The sequence below is a fragment of the Cnephaeus nilssonii genome, assembly GCF_951640355.1.
Source record: "Cnephaeus nilssonii genome assembly, chromosome: 19".
NCBI lineage: Eukaryota > Metazoa > Chordata > Mammalia > Chiroptera > Vespertilionidae > Cnephaeus > Cnephaeus nilssonii.
Window position 1 is genome coordinate 17,507,096 of NC_137090.1, and position 12,226 is coordinate 17,519,321.

At 52.4% G+C, this 12,226-nt stretch overlaps 1 protein-coding gene across 1 annotated transcript in view; it reads left to right on the forward strand.

Annotated features, from left to right (window-relative positions):
- PRKCA (protein kinase C alpha) overlaps positions 1–12,226 on the forward strand; it is a 292,545-nt gene that overhangs the window by 228,073 nt on the left and 52,246 nt on the right. Inside the window, exons 6-8 of the mRNA XM_079797205.1 lie at positions 781–937; positions 1,938–2,072; positions 2,306–2,402. Of these exons, the coding sequence (XP_079653331.1) occupies positions 781–937; positions 1,938–2,072; positions 2,306–2,402 (389 nt within the window). The remainder of the gene's footprint in view (positions 1–780; positions 938–1,937; positions 2,073–2,305; positions 2,403–12,226) is intronic.

The window sequence follows — 12,226 nt, forward strand, 5'->3', positions numbered from 1 at the left end:
AGTGCGGGCTGACGGCAGAGCCGCAGCCACCGTCGTTCCGCGAGGAGAAGGCCTGTTGGCAGCCTCGGCGGTTCCGCTGAGATCGCCTGGAATGCAGCTCGGCGCTCGCTCGCTCGGCATTCGGGCTTCTCCTGCTTATTAAAAAGGCTCTGCTTCTCTTCCAGTGCTTAACGCAGGGAGAGACCTGAGGCTCATCTCCCTGCCTCGTCGGGAGCTTCCTCTTGACGCTCCAGCATTTAACCTTTTGTGATCCGTGGGCCGCGGTTTCAGGAGACTGGCCCTCCTGCATGGCATTAGAAGCCTTCTGCCGGAGTTTGGGGGTTCTCGGGCAGCCCGAGTCGGCCAGGCCCCCTGGAGACCACCCACCTCGTTGGCGAGCTTGAAGTTGTGGGTCGTGGGGAGGAGTCCGAAACGGTTGCCTGGGCAGCGTGGGCACTCACAGCGTGAACCTCTTTTCCCTCCTCCGTTTCCCAAACCACCAACTGTGTAAAGCACGTAGCACCTCATTTCATTTCATCCTCCCAACGCTAAGCCCCTGGAAATACGCCCCGTCCGTTTTCCTAGATGAGGAGAGAGGCTGGTGAAGGGGAGTTTCCGTGCCGGGTTCCGTGGTGAAGGAGGCAGGACTGGAAAGCAGGGCCGCCAAGCCGCGAAGCGCATGCTGTCCTGTCCACTGCCTGCTGGGTGGGGGCTCGCTCTCTCTCTCTCTCTCTCTCTCTCTCTCTCTCTCTTATTTTATTTTTTTGTAACATTTCATCTTCCTTCCTTCTCCCTTCACAGTTCAAGATGCGAAAAATCTAATCCCCATGGATCCAAATGGACTTTCAGACCCATACGTGAAGCTCAAACTCATTCCTGATCCCAAGAATGAAAGCAAACAAAAAACCAAAACCATCCGCTCCACACTGAACCCCCAGTGGAACGAGTCCTTCACGTTGTAAGTGTGTCTTCTCTCCTTGACCAAGTGCCCTCCCTGCTCACCACAACACCACTCACCTCGTGGCTGGAGATCCTGAGGGGCTTGTTATAGCTGTCGTTCAACAGGGCTTCATTCCGAAGGCTTTGCAGGCTGCTGGGGGGGCGGGGAGGAATGGGGGGCGGGGGACGGGGGGGCGGGGGGCCACCAGGTCACTCATGTCTGATGGTCAGTAACTTGGTTTACCGAGAGTTTCATGATGCCGGTCCCAAATTATCATCAATATCTACTCTGCACAAAAATTCTCTTATATTACAGATGCTATAAAAGCATGTAAGGATCTTGTGAGGGTCAAAGTATGATGTAAGAATTTGAATAATAATTTTTAAAGCATGGAATAAACGAGTAACATTGACGCCGCCATTGCCACTAAAATGGGAAGGTCATCCTTGCCTTTAAGCAGGGAAGACTTCTTGGAGGAGGTAGCATTTAAAGTGGGTCAGAGCTAGAGAAGGTAGAGGAAAGGGGATATAAATAAGCCAGGGATGAGAGAGCACAGACAAGCGGTCCTCTTTGTGGACCAGAGCGCAGGGAGCCATTTACCTGGGTCAGCCACGAAGACAGCTCTCAGGCGTATAGAATAGAGGCCGGCAAGCTGTGCTCTGTCAAGGGCTGGATCGTGAGTCATTTAGACCTGACAGGCATACAGTCTCTGTTACAGGCACACAGTTTTGCTGTTCCAGAGTCAAAGCAGCCATAGACAATATGTAAACAAATGGTGATGGCTGTGTGCCAATAAAACTTTATTTACAAAAACAAGCCGTGGGCCGGATTTGTCCTGTGCTAACCCCTGGCCTAGAGCATTGGTTGCCAGGAGGCTGGTTCTTTGTTGGCAGTGGGGAGTCACAGGAAGAGAATGGAATATACTTTTTATTCATCTCAAGCTCAGATCATGAGCATGGGGTATCTCCCAGGAAACCACCATCAAGATAATCATGTGTGTGTGTCTATTCGTTTGTAGCAAATTGAAACCTTCAGATAAAGACCGGCGGCTGTCCATAGAAATCTGGGACTGGGACCGGACGACAAGGAACGACTTCATGGGGTCCCTTTCCTTTGGCGTTTCGGAGCTGATGAAGATGCCGGCCAGTGGATGGTACGGAAGCCCCGGTGATGACGTCTGTGTCCGCCCAGGGCCGGTCGCCTCAGAGCCTTGGAGCACTTAGAGATCTGGAACCAGCGGGTTCCAGTCTGGAAGGACCGGGGCTGTGTGGTTGCCTGGCTGTCCTCTCCCCGTGGGATCCTGCCAGAAGCAGCCAGGCCCGAGGGTGAGGGAGAGGGGTTGCTGAGCCTGGGACCTTGACGCTTCCCCTCTCCCGTCTCTGAAAGGTACAAGCTGCTGAACCAAGAAGAAGGGGAGTACTACAACGTGCCCATTCCAGAAGGGGACGAAGAGGGGAACGCGGAGCTCAGGCAGAAGTTCGAGGTGAGGACCCCCCGCCACCGCCGGAGCCTTTCCTGGAGGAAGCTTCGCTTCAGGCAGGGCCAGGCTTGTGTGGTCACACCCCACGGCGGAACGGCCAAGAGCCGCTTAAATGCTCTTTGCTTAAGTGCCGCTCTTTCTCTTTGTTGGAAACCAGGAATATTCCCTGATCAGCGTTGCCTTTGCAAGCGGTTGGCGTTCTGTGTCTGTTAGCGAATAGAGAGAGGAAACGAAGCGTCCTGGGAAAAGGATGCGGCTGATCTCTGCATGAGAAACTGGTTTGCATGTCTTGGGGCGCTGGGCAGGGCTCCCGTTAGGAGGAGGGGCTGTGTTCCACCAGAGGGCAGGGGGTCCCTGTGGCCTTCACTTGAGAGTGTGTTTGGGGGCGATTGATTCGCCAGCATCTTCGTGTTTGCTCTAGGTCTGTGGGAAAGGCCCCCAGCTCTCCCTTCTCCCCATTGGGTATCTGTGTTGGCCTTCGGATATTACTAGTAGAGGGACACAGGGATGAGCGTTAGGATTGGGGTAGCTTCAAGCAACTATGCCAGGCACAGCCCTTTTCCTGTTTGCTTTTTTCTTCACTTGTTTGATTATCGACTGCCTCCTCCACCCCAAGCTGAGGACAGGAGCCCCATCCCCAATGCCACACGGCCCGTCTGAGGCAGGACCCTGCTGGAGAGAGTTGGGGGACATCGGGTGCCAGCATCACGCAGATGCCCCAGTCGGGGAGGGACCGGAGAGCGGACATTAGCCGTCACGGGGGCGGGGACCGCTGAGGGGAACAGCGTCGGGCATCACGAGGGGGCACCGTGTTGACGGCGGAGGCTTCGCTTTGCCGGCGGAGAAACGTTAACCCACTTCCAGGGCTTCGTTCCAGGGCTTCCTGGTGAGTGGCCTTCCTGTTTTTCTGGGCAGGGAGTCCCGCTTTTTATAAAGGTCAGAGTTCCAAACTCAAAAAAAGGAACACAGACCAGAGGGCTTGCGGCCAAAAGTGCAGCGTTCCGTTTCTCCCCAGAGGCTGGTTAGCGGCCGAGTGTGTGTGTCCTGCCGGTGGCTGTCCTCCCTCCCGGGAGAGCCGTGGCCTTTGCGGTGGAGCACCGGCCGCGGGCGCGTCCCCTCAGATGGGAAAGGTTATGTCCGCCGAGCTGCATGCTGGGGGCGCCTGTGCCAACGTGCATCCAGCTTTTCCTTTGATCGCCTTTCAGCGTGTGCTTCCTAGAATCCGCTGGAATTCTGTCAGCTTGTTTGCGTAGAGCGTTGGTAAACCACGCTGCGAGAGACCGGGCAGGAAGCCCCTAGGGCCTAGGTGATGGTGTCCAAGACGCCGAGGATGTTACGACTCCTGCCGTCCTGCCTTTGAATGGAATGTCCAGGTCGGACTTGAGGCAGGGGTTTGCTCCTACGGCGGCTTTTTGTGGGGGTTTGTAAACGTGACCATGGCGACATTTCCCCAGGACCAAACTGTTGAGAAGCTGGGCGACAGCCAGCCCTCCCAAATGGGGTGCCATTAGGCATCAGGATGCACTTTGGGGGACTGCCTTTACGCCATGCCCTCCCACTCAGGCTCCAGTCACGATTGGATCGCTTCCCTCTGTCTCCAGCCCCCCCTCTCTGCTCCTCTCTCTCCCTGGACCTGCATTCCAGGCTTGCTTTCCATCATACCAGTCCCCCCGCACCCCACCCGCTCTCTCATAGATGCTTTCCCAGCCTCTGGTAACAGTTTCATTCAGCGGAGTGCCATGGGTTTTCATTTAAAAGTCAGTGGTGAGTCAGATCGGATGAAACCCCGCATGACGGCTGGTCCTTCTAGGGGCAGGACTCACTCACCGAACAGCATCCCTCCTCGAGGGCAGCGATTCTCAACCTTTCCAACTCAGGGCACCCACACACCAGTGATTAAGGTTCTGCAGCACGCCACAAAACATATTCTATCTTTTGCTGATCTGACCCCCCCCCAAAAAAAAAAAATAGGCCTAACTTGGATTCATTCACGTCGGACAGCTATTGTGTTGGCTGTTGTCATTTGTGGGTTTTTTTGTTTCTTTTTTATTTGACAATCGAAGGGGAGAGAGGTCTGGGCCCCTAGCTAAATGGCCAGGTAGTACATGTTTAAAAATTCCTTTTTGTGGCACACCAGCTGAAAACCACTACTCTGGGCCACGCTTATTCTTTCCACGTCCAGCTCTGTTTTCTAGAAAGAGTTCCCGAAATGTGGCTTTCAAATCCTTCCCCAGAAATCTGAAGTCATTCAGTCTGATGAAAGAAAGAATCATAATAAAACACCCAAGCAGTCATAACTCTGCCACTGTGCTTGTATTCATCTGATAAGAACATGGAAAACATTTCAAATTTATTGTTGATTTTTAAAAAATCCTGGCCAACAGAATGATCAGGGAGTGAAGCTCTTAGGGGCCAAGGAAATTCCCGGGATGCCTGGCAGTGACCTTTCCCTGTAAGGCTTCATCCCATGGGAGCCATTCATCCGCCCGGGAGACCAAACTGACCAGGGCCTTAACCTGTTCCGTGGTTGACTTCAAATGAAGCTAAGAGGTCCCTGAGTGAAAAACGTACAAGACATATCTGTTCTTTGTTCAGTAACGTTCCAGAAGTGAATGGAAGCAGTCAGTCCCTCCTGTCTGCGGGTTCCTGTGGGCCCTGCTTCAGATCCTTTTGGAAATGAGGCAGGAAGCTGATGGAGACATGAGCATGAGGCCCCCCTGTGCCGGTCAGCAGTCCTCTGGCCCGCCTGTCGCTGGTGAGGACATCAGGTGCCTGGGCTTCCTCCAGCTTCCAGGCCTGCACTGCCTGCAGGGAGGTTCGTGCGCGCGTCGGAGAGGAGGGCCTGCCTTCCCTGTGAGGTGGCCGCAGGATGGTGTGGCCCTCGCTCAGCAAACCTCTGTAAAAAGTCAGTGATAAATAGCTTAGGCTTTGCAGGCCTAAGGTTCCATTTAGCACTTACGAAGTAGGGGTCTCTGTGGCAGCTCCCAGCTCTGCCTTTGTAGCACAAAAGCAACCACAGGCAGCATGTAAGCAAACGGACGAGGCCGGGTGCCAATAAAACTTTATTTACAAAAGCAGTCGGCAGACCCGAGTGGCCGGTGGGCCAGTTTACCAGCCCCTGGCTCAGCCCTGGACTCGAGTCAAATCCTGGCTCCTGCCCTTTGTTAACCATCTGACCTCCCTGTGCGTGGCTTCACTGTCAATGGGAATAATGAGCAGTGCTGTCTTAATAGTCGTGTGGGTGTTTTTGGTTTGTGATTTTTTTGTTGTTGTTAATCCTCACCAGAGGATATTTTTCCCGTTGATTTTTAGAGAGAATGGAAGAGGAGGGAGGGAGGAGGAAGAGAAGGAAAGAGAAACATCTCTGTGAGAGACACATCTCACATCTGTTGGTTGCCTCCCTCACATACCCCAACTAGGGCCGGAGGTCAAACCTGCAACTCAGGTATGTGCTCTTGACCAGGAATCGAACCCAAGAATTCTTTGGTGCGCTGGCCAACGCTCTAACCACTTAGCACACTGGCCAGGGCAATAGTAGTGTTTTAAAGCTCAAATTAGTCAATAGAAAAGTCCTAAAAGCAAACTTATATACAGTTGTTAGCTCTTATCATCATCATCAAAATGTTTCACTGCAGAAACTGGGTTAAAGAGGGTGGGGTTTGTGTGTGTGTGTGTGTGTGTGTGTGTGTGTGTGTGTGTGTGTGTCTTTTTTTAATTCTGAAGCTTCCCTAAAAATATGTTTTTTATTTTGAAAGTATGCTCTAAGAAATGGGCATGCTCTCTGTCCTGAAATCGAGCCATTTTATGAAATTAAGGCATATTAGAACATCACCACCATTTATAACATTGTTTCTGTGGGAAAATAGATCCCCATGTAAATTTAGATGGGTTTCTGGAACATGATGTGTTTGTGAATTGGGAACTTTGTGTATCTGGCAATGGGTCAGCTACTCTGGACAGAACAGGGTTTCGGCGGTTGTCAGGGGAGTAGATAGTCTCCCACCGAGGCGTCGTCCGCACTGGCCTCCACGCAGTGCTTTGGGGTCCTCATTAGAGACTCAGAAGTGAGCACATCTGAAAGGTTTGACATAAACCGCACCGGGAGAGGGCACAGCGTAGGGGTAGCAGCAGCCGTGGGTTAACCACAGAAACGGCAGGTACTTTGTTGCTGATTGCGTTCGCAGGAAAGCTCAGTATCTCTGTGGTTTCCACGTTGCTCTTTTACAAAATCTGGGATCTGGACCATTCGCCTCTTGAGCTATGCCTAGAGGGTGGTGTGCGACATCCCATGTCCCAGGTGGAAGGGAAGGTATCGTCTGCCCACACCTTTTCCTTGTTCCCAAGGTTTCCAGAGGATCTTAGTGCCACGTGTCCGTGTTCACACTGCTGACGAGCGTGAGCATGTCCGTGTCGTGTTTATCAGCCAGTTGAGCCTTCCCCCGGGGCCATTTAGACCACATCTACCTCCAGACGTGGGGTTGTCCTAGAATCAGGAAAATGGGAGGAGGCTTGGGGAGGAGAAAGGTGAGGCGAGTGACAGGACCACTTGTTGGCCCTTCCCTCCTCTGTCCCCCTCTGGTGTAGAGCCTTCCTCCTATGCTCCCAGACCTTCCCCCATCCTGCTTCCCGCAGAGAAATGGAGCCACAGGGCTGATGGCCCTACCAGGCGCCCTCGGGCCCACAGCACCTGAGGCTCGGCTCAGGACTCCCCTCTCGTCTTCACTTTTCATATCTCAGTGTTTAACACAATGAAACCTGAAATCCATCCTTCTACTCCAGCATCCCAAGGACTGCTTCTGATTTGTCTGTCGATGCCTCTCTCTCTCTCTCTCTCTCTCTCTCTCTCTCTCTCTCTCTCTCTCTCTCTCTCTTTCTCTCTCTCTCTGCAAATGGACTTGAACTCATCTCCCCCTGGGGGGGCGCCTGCCTGCTGTGCGTGTGGCTGACAGTCACGGAGGCCCTGCCGCAGGAGTCTGCAGCTTCCTCCAGTGAGGCACACCCTCCCTGCTGCCGGGGGTCAGGCTCTTTGTCGTCGTCATCGTTAGTTTTAGATCAATTTTTTTTAAATGGAACAAAATAAGCTAAAAGCACACGAGCCTTTTTCTGTTTTTATCCTAACTGTCGCCATTGTGACCATTCAGAACCGCATGGGGGTCCAAACCCAAAGAGGCCAGAATACAAGGATGCTCCTGGTCCATGAGCATGAGCTGCTCTGTGGGTGGGGAGAGAGGGCTGACTCGACCGGAAGATCACCCTCCCAGGAGGTGGACTCTGCAGGTTGTCTGAGGGTCACATACGTATCTCCTTTTATTTATGCCACGGAGACATTTTGAGATTGACCCTATTACTGATGAACAAGCTAATAGGGTCCCATTCCTATTCCAATTAAAACATTTAAATGAACATAGAAGAGACTCTGTCACTAGGTTGTGGGTGGAAAGAGCCAGCAGGCATCTTTCTGTTTACGGTTATTGAAACTGGATTTTCCCAAAGCCTCCATTGTCTTTGAAGACTTTATCTAATCAGAATGTTTAAATGGGAGGGGGCGGGGATAGTAGCTCATTGGAGACCTTCAGATAAATTGTAGGTATTTGTTGATTTGATCAAGCCTGCTGTTACTGTTACTATGGAAACTGAGTACTTACCAATGACCTTTTAAACACTAAACAGAAAACCTATGATTCTGCCCTTTTTTCTTTTCTGTAGTCCCTCAATAGTTTATTTACTTTGTAAACTGTGTGACGTTAAGGGCAGGGAGGGGGATCTATAAAATGCACATCAGTTGAAAGATTTTTATTTTTTTATTTTTTGGTAATAAATGCACCCACTTCTTTTTTTAAAAGATTTTTTATTGATTCTGAGAGCGAAACATTGATGTGAGAGTGAAACATTGATGGCTGCCTCCTGCATGCCCCCTACTGGGGACCCAGCCTGCAACCTGAGCATGTGTCCTGACCAGGAATCTAACCATTGACCTTTCCATGCACAGTCAACGCCCAACCGAGCCACACCAGCCAGGGCAAAAGAGAGATATTTTAATCTTTGCACTTCTGTTCTGCCTTGGAAGCAAAACCTTATACTGAAATAGGACAAGCTTCTTTGTCCAGGTCCTAGTAACTCCAGCTCCCCGGACTCCGATGTAGCTCGCTGCAGAGAGTATGCCTGGCCTGGTGGGCGTGGCATTCACAAGGAAGGACTCAGACCACAGAGGCCTCAGAGAAAGTGAGGCCCAAGCCATGCCGAGCATCTCTTGGTATCTCAGTCCAGAGCCCTCTGTACCTGGAGGTATTCAAGCGAAGATTGGGCATTTCTGTCAGAAAGGTGCCGGAGAAATGCCAGATGGCATTTCCCCTAAGGGTCCTTCCAACAGCAAGATGCCAGCAAGGATGTTTTCATTGCTATTGTTAGTTCCCTTTAATCTAGACATGGATTAAGATCTCTCGCCTAAAATAGAGCTTTGGGGTTGGAATAAAATGGCCTATTTTGAGAAAAATTATAAATAGATTTGTGATTACGGATTTAAAGGACCACAATTATACGACGTAATGGGAGACCATCGATCCGCACCTGTTCAAAGGGACGTAAAATTCACAGCGTGACCCGCGTCCTGTCTCAGTCGGCAGAGCCTTCCACATACAACGCGTCACTGGTTTGTCTCCGATCTTCTCTCTGTCCGGGCTCAGGAGTGTTGTGGCCCTTTCAGGCTGTGGAATTTGGGTTCAGAAAAAATCAGCCCTTCTCTCTCCGAGTTTTCTCCCAGAAAATGAACTTGCAGGATATTAATCCCATGGCCGCTCATGTGGACTTCTCAGTTAGGGTGCCTTCAGCTCACTTTTTTCTCCTTGGTCCTTGAGGAAGTGACGTTACCCAGTTAGGAGGGTTACTGTAGACAGACGCTGAAAGGTAAAAAAGGAGTAAGTCAGAAAAGCAGAACCTGGTTATCTGGCATTGGTCCACCGGCTGCCAGCGCAGTTTCTGTTTCACCATAAGCTTGGGTACTTTGAGATACTGCAGAGCCTTCTAATCAAGAAAAGACTAATTTTGTTACAAGTACTTTCCATGGTCAGTGGTTTGGTTTTATTCTCATTTATGGAATAATGGCAGTCTATGTATAAAGTGATCAGGTGACTCAGGAGCTTGATTAACCAAATACCTCATTATTCCATCGCATGGACTGGCCAGAAGCAGAGGGAGCAGACCTGGACGGGGAGAAGCTGTGTGGGCACGTGAACGCCACAAGGGAGAAGGGAGAAGGGGCGCGGCTCCCTGTGGTTTGACACCCACCCTTCCTCCCGCTCAGTACTCAGTCACTGCTGGTCCCTGGGGACCATTTCTCTCTGGCGTCCGTCTGAAAAGAAACGTCTTCCTGACTCTTGCCAATGGTGTGGGTGGGCAGCCAGATTGGCACAAAACTGATAGCTTTGGAGGGGGGGGGCAGGGGGGAAAAAGCAGCCATGGTTTTCTTTTTTTTTTAACATCTTTATTGATTTTGAGAGAGAGAGAGAGTAACATCAATCGGCTGCCTCCTGCACACCCCCTACCAGGTATGGAGCCTGAAACCTGGGACAGTGCCCTGACCAGGAATGAACCGGCAACCTTCTGGTGCACATGACGCCGCCCAGCCAGCTGAGCACACAGGCCAGGGCATGGCCTCGTGTCTTACTAGGGGTTCCTTCTGTGCCCCAATTCCCCCAGGCCCTAGCAGCGTGCGGGTGCCCGCGGGGGCACAGTAATTAAATTATTTCCAATTTCATTAGCTTTTCCTCTGCCTGTTGACATCCTCCCCCATCCACTTCCAAGGCAGGGAACACCCTGTCCCGACCCTTCACCCCACCCCACAGCTCCTCCTCCAAGATCCCCTGCCGCCCTGGAGACCCGCCCTCACAGCCAACACTGGGACCTCTCGCCAGGCCACATCACCTGAGGGCAGGAGGGAACCCCCCTCCCAGTCTCATCTGTGCAGGGTCCTACCTACTGTCCCTTCGCTTCCTCGCCGCCCGCTTCCCTGAGGAGCAATCTCTCTCCTGATGCCCAGCCTGGCCGCAGCTCCTGAGCTCCGGTTACGCCCCTGTCTCTGTAGGAGGGAGAAGCTCCCCACAGGGGAGGCAGGGAGTTGTCGTCCATTTTACAGATGAGGAAACTGAGGCCTCCGCCAAGTCCACAGTACCATAGCTGGAGTTGCAGCCACAGCTGGTGGACTGCGACTTCAGCAGTAGATCCCCGCTCCTGCCCCACCAGCGCCCCCCCCCCCCCCGTCCCCCCACTGCCACAGGGGCCCCGGAACAGCCCAGAGCCATGCAGCTGCCACCAGCGTGGAAGCAGGTGTCCCATTGAGCTATAATTAGGCTCCTCATTTTAAAAAACTGGTGTGGCTTCAAAACACTCAGTGAAGATGGGATGAAATCAACAATTATGTAAATTTTGATTATGCTAAATGTAATTGCCATGGCCCCGCTTTCCCAACGCTTGCGGCCATCAATTAGAGACATTTATAAAAAACTCACTCTGAGTGATGGAGCGGACGGATGAAGCGTGTGGGGGGAAGGATCATCTTTTCTCTGTGGGCACCTCTTCGGCTAGGTGCCCAGTCCTGCCCACCCCTCCTGCAGTGGCTGCAGACGAGTAGAGAGAAGCGTCTGGAGCCGTCCCCAGGGACCTGGGCTTTATGGCCAGTTAGGACTTCTTTTCTTTCTTTCTTTTTCATTCAGGAGATGCCATTCCGTGGTCATTTAGCTCCAATTGAATTTCCCCGGTGGTGGCTTTTTTATTGGGTTCTGTCCTTCTATGACCGTCATCATTTCTCATTATTTCTCAGATTGCTCTGTGATTCTGCCTTTAAGATAAACCCGCGGCTCTCGCAGGCCCCTCCGGGGTCCCGGGAGACCTCGGAGCCTCCCTTCCCCTCTTCTTGTACCCGTGACCTGCACAGCGGGGGCCCAGCCCAAGGTCAGATTCAGAAGATAGAGATGTGTCTGGTTGGGGGGCGGGGGTGTATTTTTTAGGAATAAAGCACCTGGCGATCCTAAAATGCACCCGTGGCATCAGTCCACACCCGTGGGCTTCCTGCAAAGGCCCAGCTGTCACGTGAGAGGTTGGAGCCGTCTCTCTGAAGGGGTCGCTGGGAAGATGGAAGCTCTGTGTGGTGTGTGCCGTTTTGCGGCATTTACGGGAACTTGACCTCTGTGGGCCAGACTGGTCAACCTTAGGCATAGTTCTGCTGAAAGATCCCACTCAAAATGCAGTCTGTGCAGCAAACAGATACCACAAGAGGGCAGTAAAGGTTTGCAAGTCAAAGGTCCCATGAAAACCTGCACACAGGGTAGCGGTGAACTTGGGCCTGCATCTCTTTACTTTGGATGGATGTGAAGGTGGGATTACCCCTGGGCCCCCAGTTGCCCTGTGGTTCTGGGGTGCTGAAAAGGCAAGCCATCCAGGGTCCCCCTAGGTCTGGTGGCTCCGCAGGCTATTCCGGCACATTTCCTCTCCCCTCTGCGTCCGCCGTGCGGAGAACTGCCCGCTTCGGAGCAGCGCTGTGGGCAGTCAGGAGGACAGTTTGCCTGGATGCGTCCGTGCGGCGTCTGACCCTGCCACGGCCAGTTCACCAAGCCAGAGCAGCGTCGGGTCCAGCGGGAGCATTCCTCGCAGGGAAAGGGCATAGGATCCAGAACCGACAAAGTGTCGAGAATCGCTGATGGTAACGTGCTCCCTCAGGCCTTTCTATGGCGGCCAGCCATCAGACGCATGTGCGCTCAGCTCCCTGGTAGGAGGAAGACAGTCTTTTGGCAGATGGGAAAACTTAGAACTAGAATGTTTCTGGTCTCCGTATC